The sequence below is a fragment of the Callithrix jacchus genome, chromosome 7, assembly GCF_049354715.1.
Source record: "Callithrix jacchus isolate 240 chromosome 7, calJac240_pri, whole genome shotgun sequence".
Taxonomy (NCBI): Eukaryota; Metazoa; Chordata; class Mammalia; order Primates; family Cebidae; genus Callithrix; species Callithrix jacchus.
The window spans coordinates 22,319,032-22,339,985 of record NC_133508.1 but is presented as its reverse complement, the minus strand read 5'-3'; the positions used below and the strand labels follow the sequence as shown (position 1 = coordinate 22,339,985).

Sequence of the window (20,954 nt, the reverse complement as noted above, 5' to 3'; positions counted from 1 at the left end):
TCTGCAAATTTCTACAAGGCCCTCATTCAGAAAGAGGAAGAGTCTCTCTGAGAATGCCATTCTTAACACCAAAACTGTTAGAAACTGTGAAGGGTTGGAGATTTCACCTTACTTGTGAGCAAATAAGGTATAGTTTCATGAATGCTGGTAGAAGACATGAGACTCCTGGGTCAGAGACAGAGGGCAATTTGTTGCTCACAGCAGTAGCAGTAGCTAGAGTAGCAGCATTTTTTTTGCTTGTTCTCTGAGCTCAGTTCCCTCAGAGTAAAGAGGGCCAACTGACTCCTAAACAGCAAGCGGGGTGTATTACAAACAAGGAATCCTGAATTTAGGGAACTCAAATTTTTTACAGCAGGCAATAAGCATAGCTACTCATTCCTCTGAGGAGCCAATATCTTCACTATACTGGACAATAAGAATGTTTGCCCTTTGACCCTGAGGGAGTCACTGTCTCTTCCTGTTACTGCCTATTCATTGGGCTGCTTGAATGGTCTTACTTTTTGGCAGTTGGCTTCTCCCAGAGACAAGTAACCCAAGAAAGAGCAAGGCAGAACCTATATATGTCTTTTACCACCTATCCTTAGAAAACACACTGTCACTTCCACAGTAAGTATCCTATTGTTTTTACAGGTCAGCCGTAGACACTGTGGAAGGGGATACTACACAAGGGCATTAATATTAGGAGGTGGGAATCACTGAGGAACACCCTGAGGCTGGCTTGTTAACACAATGGCTGTATAATTAACACCATAGTTTGCTGAATAAAGAGTATATGGGAACTCTGTACTATTTTTTACAGCTTTCTATAAACCTAAAGCTATTTCAAAATAAAAGATAAAGAATTTTAAATGAAAATATAGGGGCCAGGAGTGGTGGCTCATGTCTGTAATCCCAAAACTGGAAGGCCGAGGTGGGAGGATCACTTGAGCCCAGGATTTCGAGGCTGCAGCGAGCAATACTGTGCCACTGCTCAACAGAGCAAAGCTCTGTCTCTAAAAAGCTAAAAAGCTATTAAAAAAGAAAATACAGATTGTACACCAGAAGAAAATATTGGTAATACTTATATCTGATAAAGGTCTGGTATCTACAAAATATAAAAAACTCTTAAAACTAATAAGACAACCCAATTAACAAATAGTCAAAAGACATGAAAACATACTTCAAGAAAGCATTATTTACCTGGCTAATAAGCACATATAAAGATACTCAAGATCATTTGTCATCTGGAAAATGCAAATTATTACCACAGTAAGATACATTTCAGTCCTACCAGAATGGTCAAAATTAAAACAATTGACCACATCAAGTGTTAGTAAGGATGTGGAACAAGAACACTCATGCACTGCTGATTAGAGTATAAAATACCATCTCTATAGAAAAAATACTCATGTAGTTTCTTATGAAGTTAGATGTACACCTTCCTTATGACCTTAGCAGTTCTACTCCTCTGTATTTATATGTGAGTGATTAAAACCCGACCACTAAGAGTTGTGCACAATGTCCACAGCAGCTGTATTCATTCATAATGCATAACAACCAAAAGCCAGCAGCAACCAAAATATCCATTAGTAGGAGAATGAATAGACAGGTTAGGATACAAATCTTTCTTCTGATATGTGTTATGAATATTTGCTACTAATTTGTGGTCTTCCTTTTTGTTTTTAAAAATAGTTTCTTTAAAATACCAATGCCAAAATACCTTTAATTTTGGCAAAATCCAAATATTTATGGTTTTATTACTTGTACACAACTCTCACACTGATAGAAGACTACTAAATCTACAATTACGTAGTCTGCGGGAGACACACAGGAATGTCAATTGTTTTGCAATTTGGACAGATTCTAGAACCTTTGGTTAGAAAGGGCCCCATTTGAGGTGATTCGTTTCTCAAGTACCAACATATATGAGCTTAGTACAATTTGTAATGAGAAGTATGTTTCCTCCAGAACTCAGAAGAACCTAAAAGAAGTTGTCGGTGCTGAGAGGCTCAATAGCTGTTTTTAAACAGTGTCATGGATGGAGCAGCCTTCAGTTTATCCAATTATTTTCAGAAATCAATGAAGGCCTTGCTCTATGTGTGAGGCAGTGGGTCACCCCCTGAGCTCCTTTGCATTTGTATGTCCTGTGTAAGTGTATCAAAGGAATCTCCTCAGCAGAGGAAGTCATCAGTGTGATGTCATACCTGCATTCCTGGGAAAAGTAAGGTGGAGTTTCTATCTTGTTCTCCAAGATAGTATGTTACAGGTACCTTGTGCTAGCTGGGTAAAACTGTATTGGGTCCTTTAGGAGGCAAACTGCAGTTAAGAGTGTTGAAATAGGCACTGAACAAAACATATTCACCAAATATATAATAGCTACCAGTTGCTGGTTAGATGAAGTCAGTAATTTCAGTTATACTGGGTATGGGTCCTTGGTGAGGTCCACAGCATTGAGGTTGAAGTAATCACCAGGAGGCACCATTCATTCCTCCCAAGTATAAAAGCTGGTCAAATTGGTCTGTTAAATGGACAGGCAGTGGGGATAATCACCCCTTTTCTAAACAGGTCTTGTATAAGAGGTTTCAATCATTAAAGGCCCTGTTTTAATTTACATTTGACTATATTAAATGTTTTAATGGGGAAGCAGTAGGTCTGTGGGGTCTATTTTAAAAGGCAATTTGTTACTGTCAAAGACTTAAAATTAATTCATTACTCATTGGGTCAGAGAGTCCATGACCACTCTGGGATTATTTTAGAACAACAGGTGTGATGACCATGGGGAATTAAGACAAGACAAAATTCCTGTGGTTAGGGTGAGGCTTGCCTACTTGTCCTTTATATTATGTTCAGTAAATCCCCTAATATTATAGGAGTACTCTCGTTTAAATTTAGGGGGATCCCCAATATTAATTAAGGGCATAAAGTTTTGTCGATTGGTATATTTCAGCAGTTGTTAATTCAGAACCAGTGTTAATAGAGGCACAAAAGCCAATTTCTGTCCTTTTATCTATGTATTATATAAATTCTTTCAGTGAATTTTAAAAACCCAGTTGGGCCAAACTGTGGACTTCTGTTTCAGTTTTTGTTTTTTTGTGTCTTCCCTGTTCTGAACGGAATTGTGTGCCCCCCAATTCATATATTGAAGCCCAAACTCCCAATGTGACTGTATTTAGAGACAGGTCCTGTAAGGAGATAATTAGGGTTAATGAAGTCGGAAGGGTGGGGCCTAAACCGATAGCATTGGTATTCTTATAAGAAGAGGAAAAGGGAGAACAGACTCCCCGAGTCCCCCCCACCCCACCACATAAACACACACACTCACCTGCACGCACACGCAAAAGGCCATATGAAGAACATAGCAAGAAGGCAGCCAACTGCAAGCAAGGAAGATAGGCCTCAAAGAAGAATTTCTCTTCCTAAGAGTAAAAAGACATTTGAGGTGATTTAGCTTTTAATTTTTAGTTTTTAGGTTTTCAATTTTGTTGTTCTTTTCTTACCATGTATTTATATATATTTGTCAAGAGCATGCCTCCATTTTTAAATTGGAAAGGAAAATTGTATAGCTGAAAACTGTGCACTAAATTAAATGCACTAACTAAAAGTGTTTACAGAACTTAAGAGGGTAAGAGATACTAGATTATTAGACAGCCCATACACATTATGAAATATATATATCTAATATGTATATTATATTAATTATATATAATTAATTATATAGATATGTATCTAAGATATATACATTATATATATATATTTGCTGCTAGTTTGTGGTCTTTGTTTTTAAGAATAGTTTCTTTAAAAAAATAGATATGTATCTAAGGTATATGTCTTTATATAATTTTATGTATATTAATATACATATTAGATATATATTAATATATACATATTAGATATATATCTATATAATAATGTGTTATATATATCTAATATGTATATCTAATGTGTTATATTATTATGTATATCTCATAATGTGTTATCTATTAACTGGGTGATGCTATGTAAGGATATTATTTTCTTGGATAAAATTTCTGAGAATTTGTGAGTTGAGCTGAATCTGCCAAAAATAGTTGAATCCAGAATTTTAGCTTCTGTATTTATATAAATAATGACTATTAAGTCATTTCAAAAGAAATATTGCTCATTAGGGAGCTTCAGTATTTATTAGATAAAAATGAGCCTTTTGTCATTAAAGTATAAAAATACAATTAATAAGTACATTAAACATTTTTTTAAGTTGGCCATAATTCTTAGTGCCAAATAAATTACATGATACTTTCTAATTAACATTTTATAGTCCAAAGCTGAGAGGGGAAACATGCATATTGATTACTTTAAAAATACAGCCCTAGCCCAAGAATATAGAGGATTTTCAAAGACACCAAATAAAGCATTGTGGGTTTTATGGCAAAAATCCATTCCAAAATACATTATTTGGGAATAACTTAAGTTTTCATATCAGTTCTTACTTTGGTTGCTATATTCTGAGGTCATTACATTAAAATATTGAATAATTTGAAAACTTTTTATTTTGTATTCAGTATGGAGATTTATTCCCAGAATGGGCTTTTCTGATGCAAAATTGGAATGCTTGTGTAGTCACAACCAACAGCTGTCCCCACACCATGTGGTATCTTCCATTACTTTACTGTAGAGAGGAATATTTGGCCCAGTGTTTCGGTAATATTGGACACACATGGTTTTAAGTGGCAAAGCAGTGTGCTTATGCATTCATTTGACTTTCACAGCTACAGTTGGCTTCAGATTAGAACAGGGAGAATACATTCACACCATGGCCACCCTCATGGCTGCTGTAGTAGCTGGATCACAGTAGGCTCTGTTGCTTCTAAAGACTCAACTAACTATTGCCGAGGAATTACACATTCACCAAAGTGCCTTACAACTGTAGGAGGGAGAATAATGCATTGCTAAAAGGGTTCTCTTAGATTTCAAGTTATGGACCTAGTCACTGTCGAGCTTCTTCAAAAATATTAATAATAAAAATTATGGCCATAAAATAACTATGAAACTTAAGACTGTCATAGTAGTAGGTGATTTTTCAGGAATTCAATCCAAATACTTTATACAAAATTTTTATTTTTCAGAAAAAAATGTGGTACTATACTTTGACTGTCATTAATCTAAATAAAATCAGATTTGTTTTTAATGCCAGTGTTTATGGATGCAGAGTATTGGGAAACAGATCTATTAAAACTAGGAATTATTTTAAAGACTTCGTTTACTATATGAAGCAATGATTTCTATTTTTAACATTTTTGGAAATTTTTTACTCTAAAAATGTTAAAATAGCATAGAAATTAGATACTTTGATTTAGTGTGATTTTATAAATGCTATATGGTTTGATCTATATCTTTATGCAGTGATCAACTTCATGCTCATCCTGGCATGATCTTTTACTGTAAGCTTATTTAAATTCTGTCTAAACCTTAAGTCTTTTGAATTTCTGAAACCAATTGGTCTACTTACTAAAGCTTTTAGCAATAAAACTATGATTTCCTTGAAAATCCAATTATATTCTTCTAAATAGTAGCTGAATAAGAATAATGCTTTTCTACTTAAATAAAGACAAGGAAAAAGAAAGAAAAACCCTCCGTGTAAATTTTTAAGTCATCTGATATGAATAATTAGATTTCTGATATTCATTAAATATCAAAGAAATTCTGACCCAGACCCAATGTGGGCTACCTTTTTATATAAGTGAATTTATGCATGTATTGTAGGGGCTGTACTGATGAATATGTTTAAGGCTTTCAGCTCTTAGAGGATACAAAATAGAATGATTGATAAAATCCTCCCTACTATTGGCTATTATTTACTGACTCTTAAGTGGCAGGTTGTATTTATGCCAATTTATCTGCTTCAAGGAACATTCTTGATAGCAGAACAAAGTGAATAAAAGTAGTTTGCTTTGCAAATGAATGCAAATGGGAGAGCCTTTCGGAAAGCCCTTTAACAGGGGCAGTGCACTTTGATTATGAGTGAAGCTGCCATTTGGACATGGTGAAAAGAGCACGCTTGAACCATTGATTGGGGGAGACAGTAAAAAGTCAGGAAGGGCCCCGTTAAGCTTGCAGTGAGGCAGGCGGATGTCAGTGTGGTTAGAGCACAGTGGGAGAATGACAGGGAGGATTAGTGTCAGGGAGAAGCTTTGCTGTAGCTGTGGAGATAGTCCCTGGGGTCACTCACCTCTGACTGTTGTTCTGTGCTGATGGTTCTGTAATGCAAACTGCCTGATGTATGCCTGTTCATTATCGGAAATGGTGATTAGAAAAGGTATTTGTCTCAAAGGTTTCCTTCTTTCTCTCTCTCTTTCTTTTTCTTTGATTTTAATTAAAGGAAAATAAGGTAGGTTTCCTCAGTCTCTCTGCTTTACTGGAGTATTGTTTAATACCAGAATGGTTTATTGCCTCTGGTGGGGAATAGTTCAGTACTAAAATGTAATGTGAAATAATTGTAACATGGTTATTTGTCATTAGATAATAATTTCTTTTGCTGTGCTCATTTTGGGGTTTGACCACTGATAGTGCTGAGTAAAATGCAGAGAATATGTTTGCTGTTAGAATTTTTGCATATGTGTGTTTATAATCTCTACAGTATTTTTAAATTTAGTTTAATAACTTGGTCAAAGATAAAAGTTGACCAAAATGAAATGGTCAAAATGAAGTGAAATATTGCTTTACATGGACTTGATGATTTGAGTCTTGGCCACAAGAGTTTCTAATTTTATTTCTGATCCCAAGTTTTAAAAAATACTAGTGGCATCTGACAAGCTAAACTTCTTGAAAATAATAATATTTAAAAATTGAATATTGTTACATAGAATGATCAAAAGATGTTTTGACGCAGTTCTGATTTTAGACCAGTATATTTACTTGTTCACATTTCATTTATACTTGTAAGATTTTTTTTTTGCTTTTTTAAAGTATGTATTTTTTAAAAAGAAAAAAACCTTTAATAGTAACTTTATGTGAGGCATTTCTGAGCAGCACTGCATTTTATAGCAAGGATGCATTTCATAAGCTTTGAGAATGTTTTTTTCAGTTTAATTCAAAACTGAATGTTTTTTAAAAAATGTCTGCAAAAGCCTGATTTTGCAATATTTATCCTTTCTTAGTTGGTATACAAAGGAAAATGAAATAGCCTTCTGGAGCTTTACATTCCAGTGTTAAATATGCAGCTCAAATCTTTATTGAAACTATTAGATACAATTTAGTTTTTTTTTTTTACAGAAAGCATATTGCCAATAATTTGCTTCACAGCAATTATGTTTCAGTTATCTTTTTTTTATTCTTCCAATTATCTTTTTATTTTCTCCAATGTTTTGCAGGCACCTGAATGGACAGAAGAGGACCTCAGCCAACTGACAAGAAGTATGGTTAAGTTCCCAGGAGGGACCCCAGGTCGATGGGAAAAGATTGCCCACGAATTGGGTCGATCTGTGACAGATGTGAGTTCACTAAGATTTGCATTGTATGGAGAGTGACAAACCAGAACAAGTCAGCTATGTAGAAGGCAGACATAGCTGGGTTCCACAGTATCTTTGGGGAAGGGATACAATCCTTTTAGGACCTGAAAGTGAACCATTAATGAAATAAGCTAGAAGCAGATGTGAGCCAATCCCTTGGTCCACAATTAACAGCTGTGTGAGGAATTCTAGTATTTAGAGACTTAAGCTACTGTAACCTAATCACACAAAAACAATACCAATTTTTGTGTTTATAGTGACCCTTTTAACTGTGTAAAAAATAGCTTTCAAGCTGATCAGAAGTAGGAAGGTTGTATTTCAGCTAGATCTTTTTAACATTGAAGTACAGATTGCGATTACTATTTAGACAGGTGGTTTGGATTAAATGCACAATATTCTCATAATACAAATGGATGTTGGCCTTTTTGTTTCAAAAATGATCGCAACTATCCATTTGATAAGTAGTTTAAACAGAAAAAGTGTGTGTGTGTGTGTGTGTGTGTGTGTGTGTGTGTGTACCTAACATTTAAAAGATAAATTACTTACTTGGAAAGGTTTTGACTTAACACTTTAGCTGCTTTTATTGAGGAAATTTAGAGCAGAGAATTTTTTAGAAAGCACCTAGCACAGTGCCTGATGTATAATGTACTAAATACTCAGTAAATGTTTAATTGAAATTGAGAAAAAATACTTATTAAATTTATATTTTCATAAAGGATGGTACATACTCTTTACTAAATTTACTTTCAATAAATCCTGTAGATCCAAAAATACTTAGAGAGTTACTGAAAGCAAAGATTTAAATTTCCCCTTCAATTCTGTAGTATACCTTTATGCCTCTTTGATACTGTCAATTTTTTAAAACCTGCAACATGATTACTAAATATGGCTACCAAAAAAAGCTTATTAGAAATGCTATTCAGTTACTTTCCATAATAAACTTTGAAAGAAACTTGCAAAAATTATTACTGGTTGTGCATCCCTAATCCGTCACGTTGGCATTCAAGTTTCAGATTTTTTAGCAATTTTGGGCTTTTAGATTAGGAATACTTCACCTGTACTCAAGTTTTGTATTTTAAGTTTTGTGTTGTTTTGTTTTTGCAATGGACCTGCTTTGAGAATTTTAAATTATCTATATGAATATTGTTACTACTGTATAAGTCATTTCAAAGAGTGAAATCTGAATTTTTATAAGATGTTTAGCAGTATTTTTGCTTCAGAATTAAAGTCTGATCATAAGGGGAAATAGCTGTAGTATTTTGTAACCTTTTTTTTTTTTTTGCTGTGTTTCATGAGGAGACCAGTTGTCTTGAGTGACTACAAAAGAACCATAAGGATAACTTTTCTTCTGCTAAAATGTTATGTTACTGGATGGTATATGTTTTATTATCTCATTTTAAGGTTGTTTGTAAAAGAGAAGTTAATAATGACTTATCAGTAAATATCTGACAAAATTGAAGACATTCCATGGTTTTTGATATTTTAATAAGTACTATGACCTTCTAATTAATACAGTGATTATCAAAAATTACTAAAATAATTTTTTAAAGTTATAAAACATTGGTTTAAAAAGACCCTAAACTTTTAGTTCAATTGCTTAATGAAAAATAATCATAATACTGTCTCCTTTGATGACAGCACCACCTTTAACTTTAAAATAATATTTCTGTAAGGCTCTACAGTTGATGCTAAAGACAGATAGGAAACTGAGCAAAGCAATGTTTTAGTATGTTGTCATTAAAACCTGGTAAATTTTTATTCGTGTTTTTAAGAGGAGAAAGATGAAAGTTTAAAAAATGTCAAGATACACACGATATAATCAACAGAACTTCATAGATCTAGTACATACTTAATTTACTAGAGTTAGTCTTGGTGAAGTCAAAAGCATCTTTTTAAACTTTTGCAAATTCATCCCATATGTTTCCTTTTTTTCTTCCATAGATTTACCCAAAGGAGACTGATTTCATGTCTGCAATAGATATTTTTTCCCTTTATCATGGCAGTGGAAAACCTGACATTGTGGTGGTTTTTTATTTCGGGGTTTTTTTTTTTTTTTTTTTTGGTCGAGTATTAGTTCTGTTTTCATAATATCAAAGGTACCTTGGAAATAAATATGTAATACATCTAAACTTACATTGCACAAAAAAATGCCATTATAATTTTTATGTCAGTATATATGTAGACTCACACTGCATTTTCATTTTATAAGCATCATCTCCATGGCTGGACTATTCATTTCAGTAACTCTCCCATCCCCCAACACATGCACATGCGTGCACGTGCGCGCACACACACACACACACACACACACACAGAATCACTCTGTAAAAGAGAACAGGTGTCTGTAGACTCAGTAACACACACGGATGACTTGTAAATCACATTGAAACAGCTGAAATGGTTCAGCTAATATTGTTTCTCTAGTATAATGTTAAGTGAAAGTTAACCACACTTTAAAAAGACCACTTGAGCCTCTTTTTGGCTTATGGTGTTAATTAGATTCGTTTTCATTAAGTATTCGATTATGAAAAAGAAGCCAGGTTCAATTGGGTGTCATCAGAACCTCTGCATACTGACCCGATCACCTGACTAGTTCTTTGTGGGCTTTACACAGCTGTTTTTTGACCCTGTTTCCTTGCCAAATTTGTAGCTTCAGGCTTAGTTCTCTTTCCTTCAAGAAACACTTGACCTTTTAAGGAGAGAGGTGTGTGTGCCAGTGGTGGGATTTATATGATTCTTTATTTGGGTTGTCAGATTACAGTTAAAAACCTATTTTATTCCTCAATTAAGAAAGAACTTAAGTATATTAATTGTCATAATTAGCAGAGTTAGATTGCTAAATTGTACTCTGGATAAATACAAGCAATTTTTTTTAAGCTTTTAAAAAAATTGACACGGAGTATATTTTAATTCAGATATATCTAAACTGTAAGAACTACTTTACTGTGGATTAAATATTTTAAATGTAAATATATGCCTTTCAGCAAATAATTTTGGTAATCACAAAGGACACTCAGATTGTAAAAGTAACAGGAAACAAAAACTCTCTCGCATGTAAAACTAACTTTAACAGGATTATTAATTGCAGGTTTTCTAAATTAAGGTCAGGGGGCCCCAGATTTCTTGCTTGTGAAGTAATACTGTTCTCTTGCCTGAAATGATGGAAACTGATTCTGCTTCTCTCCCTGGTCACTAATCTCTTGCATTCCGGTTATGATAACAGACTGATAGGAGATTTTTCTGCCTGCTTGAAAAAGGCCCAGGTCGGCAGCAAAACAAAAGACAGGTGGCTAGATTTAAACAGGCTTTCATAATTAGCTTAGTGCTGTAGTGTGAGGTAAGAGGTGTGTTGTTATGTAAGTAGCCAATTATGCAAGTGAAGAGGAGGAGGGAAGATCATAAAATTCCCAATTTCATTTCCATAGCTCAACTAGCAAGGAGATTCCTCTTGGAGGAAATTTATATATTGTTATTATGCTGGTTTCAAAAACATGTAAGTGGATTCTTCAATCGAAAATAAGCATTATGGTTGATCAGTGAACTAAAATATATAGTTATCCTGGCAAATATATTCCTTTTAGAGTCAGGCTAGCCCTACACAAAATTGTAAACATGACAAGGATTGCCCTTTTAGTTTTTCTGTCTTCATCCTCACTGCCCCCTAGCCAGTTTCATGCTATAGTGGTTCTCTTAGTCTGAGCCTCATTTCATATTACTCTCCCTTCCTACTCTTACCCTTTCAACCTTACAACTTTTCAAGATATTTAAATTTTAGAAAAGAATGGGTGCTTTTTCCCTTTATTCTTGCTAGATGAGTCACTAGCTTATCCAATAATTATCAATATGATACTAATAGATGATAATTTGTATTACCAAATATTCCCACACTTACTTGTGTTCTAATAGGAGTAGTCAAGTTCTTATGCCCAGGATATGAATCCCTCTCCTTCAAACAGACCTGAATGCCTGTTGGAAGGAGAGGGAAGACAATGTTATTTGAGGTAGTAGTGTCCATCAGATGAAGCTTCATATTTAATTGCTTAATCTTTCCATTGGCCTAGTTAAGAGTTTTGCTATATATTATAGGATTCTAGGCCAGAGGTTCATAGATTTGCATTCCATGCCACCATTTCTGTGTCAACATTGAAGAAAATCTTACATAGGACATGATTATAAACTATTCATTACATGAGTATAACATTGCAAAAATCAATTACGAGATCAACATTTTTCTTTCAAGGAAAGGTTCTAATATTTATTGCGCATTTACTACATACCAGATATATTGTATCTTAACATTTTGTATATATCATATGACTTACATATGATAATGTCCACAAATTTTATATGTGCAGTTCAGTGGATTTTTACATCTCTACACCCATATAGCCATCACTCAGATCAGGGCAAAGAACATTTCAACACCTCAACAAGTTTCCTTGTGCCTTTTCCTAGTTTATATGCTTTTCCTAGAGACACCACTGCTTGACTTCTTTTTCAACTTTTGTACCTGTGCAGGTTTGTTATATAGGTAAACTCGTGTCATGGGGGCTGGTTGTACAGATTATTTTATCACCCAGATACTAAACCTAGTACCCCATAGTTATTTTTTCTGCTCCTCTCCGTCCTCCCACCCTCCACCCTCCGGTAGGCCCCATTGTCTGATGTTTCTTTCTTTGCGTTCATGAGTTCTGATTATTTAGCTCCCACTTAACAGCGGTATTTGGTTTTCTGTTCCTGCATTAGTTTGCTAAAGATAGTAGCCTCTCTAGCTTCATCTGTGTTCCCACAAAAGACATAATCTCATTGTCTTTTATGGCTGCATAGTATTCCGTGGTGTATATATATATATCACATTTTCTTTATACAGTCTGTCATTGATGGGCATTAAGTTGATTCCATGCCTTTGCTATTGTGAAAGTGCAGCTGTGAACATTCACGTGCATGTGTCTTTATGGTAAAATGATTTCCATTTCTCTGGGTGTATGTCCAGTAATAGGATTGCTGAGTCAAAGGGTAATTCTGCTTTTAGCTCTTTGAGGAATTGCCATACTGCTTTCTACAATGGTTGAACTAATTTACACTCCCACCTACAGTATATAAGCATTCCCTTTTCTCTACAATCTTTCCAGCATTTGTTATTTTTTGACTTTTTGATAATAGCCACAGCCATTCTGACTAGTGTGAGATAATATCTCATTATGGTTTTGATTTACATTTCTCTAGTGATTTGTGATTGAGCTTTTTTTCATATGCTTGTTGGCTGCATGTATATCTTCTTTTAAAAAGTGTTCATGTCCTTTGCCCCCTTTTTAATGGGATTACTTGTTTAAGTTTTTTATAGATACTGGATATTAGACCTTTGTCAGACATAGTTTGCAAATATTTTCTCCCATTCTGAATCAAATCAACGTTTTTATTTTTAATTGCTTTAGTGATAATACTGATTACTCCATCATTCATTTTTGTAGTATTTTACACTTTTCAAAACATTTAAATATACTTTTGATTTTTCATGATGACACAGTGAGGTAGATTGGCAGCCATTATTTTTTCCTATTTTACAGCTGAGTAACCTGCTGCTGAGATATTTGTTCAAGGTGACACAGCTATTATTATAACTGGGACAAGATCACATATTTAAATTACTTATCTAATAATATTTTACCTCTGGTTAATTCTGCTTAATTAATGTTTGTATGGAAAACACTTTATCTAGAGACTTTTATCATTAGCTCTTTTTTTTTTTTTGACATGGAGTCTCACTCTGTCGCCCTGGCTGGAGTGCAGTGGCACGATCTCAGCTTACTGCAACCTCTGCCTTCCGGGTTCAAATGATTCTCCTGCCTCAGCCTCTTGAGTAGCTGGAATTACAGGCACTCACCACTACGCCCCTCTAATTTTTTGTAGTTTTAGTAGGGACGGAGTTTCACCTGTTGGCCAGGCTGATCTCGAACTCCTGACCTCATGATTTGCCCACCATTGCCTCCCCAAAGTGCTAGGATTACAGGCGTGAGCCACCGTGCCTGGACTCGTTAGCCCCTTTTTTGATAAAACTCTATGTTCATAGCAAAAAGAAAACATCAAAGAATACACTCGGGCCAGCAACCGCGCTTGGTTTCAGTGCTTGCGCACTCCCGTCAGCGACCAGACGTTTGACTATAGAGTCTGTGCTGGGCGGCCGGGGCAGCGGGCTGCAGCTGCGGCTGCTGCTCTGGGCACTGACGCCCAGTATCCTCGTCCCACAGGCCTGACCCGCGGCAGCGTTCAGCACCTTGGTAACCTCTGCCAAAGTGGCTGTGAATGGCATCCATCTGTATTACCAGCAGGCTGGAGAGGGAGATCACGCAGTCCTGCTACTTCCTGGGATGTTGGGAAGTGGAGAGACTGATTCCGGACCTCAGCTCACGAACCTCAATAAGAAGCTCTTTAAAGTGGTCGCCTGGGATCCTGGAGGCTATGGGCATTCCAAGCCTTCACATCGCGATTTCCCAGTAGACTTTTTTGAAAGAGATGCAAAAGATGCTGTTGATTTGATGAAGGCGCTGAAGTTTAAGAAGGTTTCTCTGCCGGGGTGGAGTGATGGGGGCATAACCGCACTCACTGCTGCTGCAAAATACCCATCTTACATCCACAAGATGGTGATTTGGGGCCCCAATGCCTACGTCACTGATGAAGACAGCATGTCTTACGAGGGCATCGAGATTTTTCTAAATGGCGTGAGAGAACAAAAAAGCCTCTAGAAGCCCCCTATGGGCATGACTACTTTGCCGGAACCTGTGAAAAGTGGGTGGATGGCATAAGCCTGTTTAAACATCTTCCAGATGGTAACATCTGCCAGCACCTGCTGCCCCAGGTCCAGCGCCCCACCTTGATTGTGCATGGCGAGAAGTATCTTCTGGTCCTAAGGTTTCATGCCGACTTCATTCATTGGCACGTGAAAGGCTCACGGCTGCATTTGATGCCAGAAAGCAAACACAACCTGCATTTGCGTTTTGCAGATGAATTTAACAAGTTAGCAGAAGACTTCCTACAATGAGAATGCACACTTGAGTCTTGGTGGTTCCTTAGTGTGGGACGTGATCGTGTTGTTCCCTGTTACCATGATGCCTTTGAAACTCTCTGCCTGGGCTTTCTACCCCTCCGTTCAGTCTTATCCTGACCAAATGAGTATAATGACATTGAAAACAGCCTTTGGCTTCAGGCTGGGCATAGTAGCTCATGGCTACAGTCTCAGCACTTTGGGAGGCTGGGGTGGGAGGAGAATTGCTTGAGTCTGGGACTTCAAGACCAGCTTGTGCAACACAGACTCTGGTTCTACAAAAAAAAAAAAATTTTTTTTTTAATTAGCCAGGCAAAGTGGGACACACCTGTGGTCCCAGTTGCTCAGGAAGCTGAGGTGGAAGGATCTCTTGAGCCCACTTCAAAGCTACAATGAGCTGTGATTGCATCACTGCACTACAGCCTGGGCAATGGAGTAAGACCTTGTCTTTAAAAAAAAAAAAAAAGGAATAAAGCCTCTAACTTCAATAGCTATGAAAATTAAATCTGATATTCTAACATGAAGTTGCAACAAGTTATACTATTGTCTTAAAAGGTAAATTCCTGCCATAATTTACTTTGAAATTTTAGGTGGCGCATTTGTAGTGTGAATGGAAATTTTAAGAAATCTTGAATGTATACTGTACCTTCAATCTGAGACGTTCAAGCTTCAAAAAAAAATTCCACTCAAGCTAAATTATTTTCTAATCAACCATAATTTTAAAGATATCTATGAACGTTTTTGTGTAACATTGTATAAACAATATATAAACATTGTATATCATTCTAGAGACTTTAGTGTTTCTATGTAGATATATGAATATATATAATTTTAATAGTATTAATCTATTTCCTGTCCTTTTCACTTAGCTCTAGAACATGAGTATCTTTCATGGTAATAAATAATACCCACATCATTTTTCTAAAGAGTTATATGATAGCCTATGCTACCATCATATCATTAGAGAATATCCTATTGATTGATATTTAAATTGCTTCCTTTTTTTTGCTATTTCATTGAGATGGACATGGTGTTTTAAAAAATTGTCTTTTTACTCATATCTGTTTTGTTATCTTGTATGCCTACGAGTAGAGATTGCATTCCTAGAAGCTGCTTAGTTCAAGAATATTAATGTTTTTAGAGCCTCTGAGGGCTCTCAAATTGGTCTGCAGAGGGGTTATAACTATACACATTCCCACTAGTTGGTGGAAGAGAGGTCACTTCCTCATACTCTCATAAAAACTGAACACTATATTTTTCACCATTGCCCATCAAGTGAAAAGTGTTATAGTACTGATTTTTGTTACTTGCAAAAGAAAACACAGGAACTCGATATAAGGGGTTCACATCCAATGAGTAGTTCTAGTGTGAGACAGAGAAAACAGTGGCAAGATCATTGTTCAGTAAATAATATGGTTACGTTTTCAGGATGTGGTGACACCTGAGACCACTTTATAAGAGTCTCTCAAAATCAAGGAGGAAGCATGGAAAAGATCTTGGGGATATTTATCAACACTGGGCATACACAGATCTTTAAACTTTCTATGGATAAGACGCCTCCAAAGTAAAGGAAATTGGAATGACCCAGGTCACTCAGCAGCTAGATTCTGGAGGATGAGGGAACAATGCCTTCACAATGCTAAAGGGAAATGGTTCTGATTCTAGAACTGACCGAGTGTGATGGTAAATACATGGGGTGAGAACTCGTACCTTTTCCTAGAAATTTTCCTGAGGTTGTACTCCAGCAACAAAAGAATAAATTGAAGAGGCCATCATGGGATTCAAGAAATAGTGGATCAGGAGAACTAAGGACTGCATGACAGGGACTCTGGGAGGGATGGAGGTTTCATAGAATAGATAGTATGGCTGAGAACTCGGAAAAATGCATATGTAAAAATGTGGAAAAGAAAAAAAAGGCAAAGTGCATCAGCTAATGCCTATCTATAATCTCAGCACTTTGATAGACCAGGGCAGGAGGATTGCTTGAGACCAGGAGTTTGAGACCAACCTGGGCAGCACAGAGAGACCTTCATCTTTACAATAAAAAAAAAAAAAGAAAGAAAAGAAAAATTAGCCAGGTATGGTTGCACACACTTGTGTGCCAGCTACTTAGGAGGCTGAGGCAGGAAGATCACTTGAGCCCAGGGGGTCGAGGTTGCCATGAGCCATGATCATGCCACTGTACTCCATCCAGCCTGGGTGACAGAGCGAGACTGTCTCAAAAAAAAAAAAGTTTAAAAGGCCACTAGAAATTTCACAGTGAACAAGAAAACCAGACATAAAGAGACATAGTTTAATTATACTAAAAAGTAGATTGGTAGAAAGAGCACTTGTCTCAGTGGTGAATAACATTTACCAGGTCATAATTACGTAATATCTTACATGGTGGCTTTTTATATTTTAAGCATTTTATATGTTTTATAGATTATTTTTCAGTTTTTAAAGTCCACACATTGTGGAAAACTGTCATGTTGTTCACCAAAATATTCTCTCCTTCTTCTCTAGTAGAAGATTGTTAGGCACATATGTGCCCAAAGACACTGCATTCCCAAGCCTCCCAAACTCTGATATGGCTGTGTCACTAATTTCTTTTCAGGAGAACATAATCAAAGTAATGTGTGTTCATAGGAGCTCCTATATATTTTTCCCTCCCGTTGAGCTTGAATACTAACATGCCTGCAACTAAGTTGCAACCATGCAAGCAAAGTTAGTTCCCCTAAGGAGCTGTGGTGAAACTGGAAAGAACCTGAATGCATGCAATAAAAGAAAATTCTTAGATAGTGACAAGTAACATGAGGAAAAATAAAGTAGGGTAAGCAGATAGAAACTGAGGGAGCTGCATTTTAAAATAGGGTTCTGAGGAAAGTCTTCTCGGAGAGGTAGTAGTTGAGCAGAGGTACAAAACAAGTGAAGGAATAAGGTTGTCTGAGAAGGAGCATTGCAGGCAGAGGAAATAGCACCTACAAAGGCCTGGAGGCAAGAGCATGTTTGGGGTGTGCAAGGCCCAGCAAAGAGATCCAAATGGCTAAGGCACGAGTAGGAGAAGGAGATTACAGGAAATGAGGCTGAGAAGTAGGGGAAGACCAGGCCATATCAGCCCTTTTTGGCTAAGGCGAAAATTTTGGATTTTACCACGAGCTAGATGGGAAAGCACTGGAAGATTTTGAGTAAAAGAGTGCAGTGATCTAAAAACATTGTTCTGACTGCTTGGTGGGGAAGTGTGGAAGCAGGAAGGAAGGCCAGGTAAGAAGCTATTTCAGTTGTCTGTGCAGAAGACAATGGTGGTTTGGACCTGAGGTTGTTGGTAGAGGTGGGAAAGAGATTAGATGCAGGATGTGATATACAAAGGCATGTTAATTAGCAATGTATACTTGTAACCTTGTAACCTTCAGAAGAACTGCGAACGGAAATGATTGCCTGTGTGTGTAAGGTACATTGTTTTTTTGTCATAAGCCCTTGTGTACTGCTTTTGGTAAAAAGCTATTTACATGCATGACCTTGATTTTTAAAAACAACTTTTTAAAATGTGAAGAAACAAAACAATTGTTTTTAAATTTTTTATGACAGTATATATAGGGGTACCTCATTACCTGAGTTTGTTTTGTGCTGGTGTAACTGAATAACTAAAAGTAGATAATTTATGAAGAACTGAGATTGATTTCTTGCAATTCTGAAGGCAGAGAAGTACAAAGTCAAGGGACCCACATCTGCAAGGGCCTTCTTACTGCATCATCCCACTGTAGAATAGAATACAGAAGGACTGGAGAGCTCACAAGGCACAAGGGAGAAAGAAAGGAAGGGGGCTAAACTCATTCTTTTATCAGGAACCCACTTCTGCAATAACTTACTCCTGCCTTAAGGGCATTCACCCATTCAGGAGGACAGAAGCCTGAGGAATCACTTCTTAAAGGTCCCACCATTCAACACTCTTGTATTGCGGATTAGGTTTACAACAAATGAACTTTGGGGGACCCATTAAAACCATAGTACTCGGCCAGGCGCGGTGGCTCACACCTGTAATCCCAGCACTTTGGGAGGCCGAGGTGGGTGGATCACGAGGTCAAGAGATCGAGACCATCCTGGTCAACATGGTGAAACCCCGTCTCTACTAAAAATACAAAAAATTAGCTGGGCATGGTGGCGTGTGCCTGTAATCCCAGCTACTCAGGAGGCTGAGGCAGGAGAATTGCCTGAACCCAGGAGGCGGAGGTTGCGGTGAGCCGAGATCTCGCCATTGCACTCCAGCCTGGGTAACAAGAGCGAAACTTCATCTCAAAAAAAAAAAAAAAAAAAAAAAGTACTCATTTGTTTTAAATTTTTTTATTTAAAAAAAAATTATTTACAGAAATTAAAAACCAATTCTAAAGTGTATATGGAATTACAAAGGACCCCCAATATCGAAAGCAACCTTGAGAAAGAAGAACAAAACTGGAGACTTCACATTTCCTAATTTCAAGATATATTACAAAGCTATAGTAATTAGGAAAACTGGATGTCTACATGCAAAAGAATTAAATTGGATCTTTACCTTATACCATACAAAAAAAGGTTTTTTTAATGGATTAAAGTCTTAACTGTAAGACCTGAAGCCATAAAATGCCTAGAAGAAAACGGGAAAGTTTCATGACATTGGTCTTCACGGTGATTTATTGGATTATGACACCAAAAACACAAGCAACAAAATCAAAAATAAGTGGGACTATATCAAATTAAAAAGCTTCTGTAAGGCAAAGAAAACAATTAACTGAGTGAAGACACAAACCATGGACTGGGAGAAAATATTCGCAAACCATTTATCTGATAAGGTGTTATTCCGTAATATATAAAGAATTCCTACAACTCAAGAGCAAAAAAAATGACCTGATATTTAAGTGGGCAAAGGACTTGAAAAGACATTTCTACAAAGAAGATATAGAAATCGCCAATGGGTATATGAAAAGATGCTCAACATCTCTAATCATTAGGGAAATACACATCAAAATGACAATTAGATATCTTGCACCTCTTAGGATGGCCATCACTTAAAAAAAGAAAAAAACGAAATGTTGGCAATGATTTCGAGAAATTGGAACCCTTGTACACTGTTGCTGGGAATATGAAATGGTACAGTTGTTATAGATAATACTGTGAAGGTTCCTATAAAACATTAAAAATAGAAGTATATGACCTAGCAATTCTAGAAAAATTTCTGGTTATATATCCAAAAGAAGTGAAATCAAGATCTCAAAGAGGTATCTGCACTCCCACATTCATTTCACCATTATTCATGATAGCCAAGACGTGGAAACAGCCTAAATGTCCATTGATGGATGAATGTCTAAAGAAAATGTGGTATATACATAGAATAGAATATTATTTCTTCATGAAAAAGAAGGAATGGCTGGGCATGGTGGCTCACGCCTGTAATCCTAGCACTTTGGGAGGCTAAGGTGGGCGGATCACCTGAGGTCAGGAGTTTGAGACCAACCCGGCCAACATATTGAAACCCTGTCTCTACTAAAAATAGAAAAATTAGCTGGGTGTGGTAGTGCAAGCGTGTAATCCCAGCTACTTGGGAGGGTGGGGCAGGAGAATCGCTTGAACACAGGAGGTAGAGGTTGCAGTGAGCCAAGGTCATGCCACTGCACTCCAACCTGGGCGACAGAGCAAGACTGTCTCAAAAAAAAAGAAAAAGGAAATCCTCCATATGTGACAACATGGATGGACCTTGAGACCATCATGGTAAGTGAAATAAGCTATTCCTGTAAGGACAGATACTACATGATTTCATTTTTATGAGATATCTAAAATAACCAAATTCACAGAAGCAAAAAATAGAATGGTAGTTGCCAGGAGCTGAAAGGAGGGAGAAATAGTTGTTCAATGGATATAAAGTTTTGGTAATGCAGACGAATAAGTTCTAGAGGTCTTCTGTAGGATGTTGTGCATGTGCATATAGTTAACAGTATTGTACTGTACACCTAATTTAAGAAAGTAAATCTCATGTTGTTTTAGTAAATTTGTAGAGTTTTTAGTAAATTTGTAAAGTCACCACAATCCAGTTTTAGACACTCTCATCACCCAAAATGTTCCCTCAATCCCATTAGCAGTCATTTCCCCCTCCTGTTCTCTCAGGCTACACAGATGTATTTTCTTTTCAGGAAATTACATTTAAATGGAATCTTACAGTGTTTAGTCTTTCTCATATAGCTTCTTTCACTTAGCAAAATGTATTTGAAGTTCATCCATGTTGTAGCACATATCAACATTTAATTTCTTTGTATTGCTCAATTACATGGATAAATACTACATTTTATTTGTTCTCTGCTCATTGGTCATTTGTCTTATTTCCACTTTGATGCTGTTAGAGTAATACTGCTATGAACTTTAGCATTCAAATCTTTGTATGGATGTGTGTTTTTATTTCTCCTGGGTAGATTCCTAGAAGTGGAATTGTTAGGTCATATAAT

General features: G+C 36.4%; 1 protein-coding gene and 1 pseudogene across 1 annotated transcript in view; both read left to right on the top strand.

Moving 5' to 3' along the window:
• The window catches only part of DNAJC1 (DnaJ heat shock protein family (Hsp40) member C1), a 238,681-nt gene that overhangs the window by 189,203 nt on the left and 28,524 nt on the right, over positions 1–20,954 (top strand). The window contains exon 9 of the mRNA XM_002750091.5: positions 7,326–7,445. Coding sequence (XP_002750137.1) covers positions 7,326–7,445 — 120 coding nt within the window. The remainder of the gene's footprint in view (positions 1–7,325; positions 7,446–20,954) is intronic.
• Positions 12,426–14,645, top strand: LOC144577114 (serine hydrolase BPHL pseudogene; annotated as a pseudogene).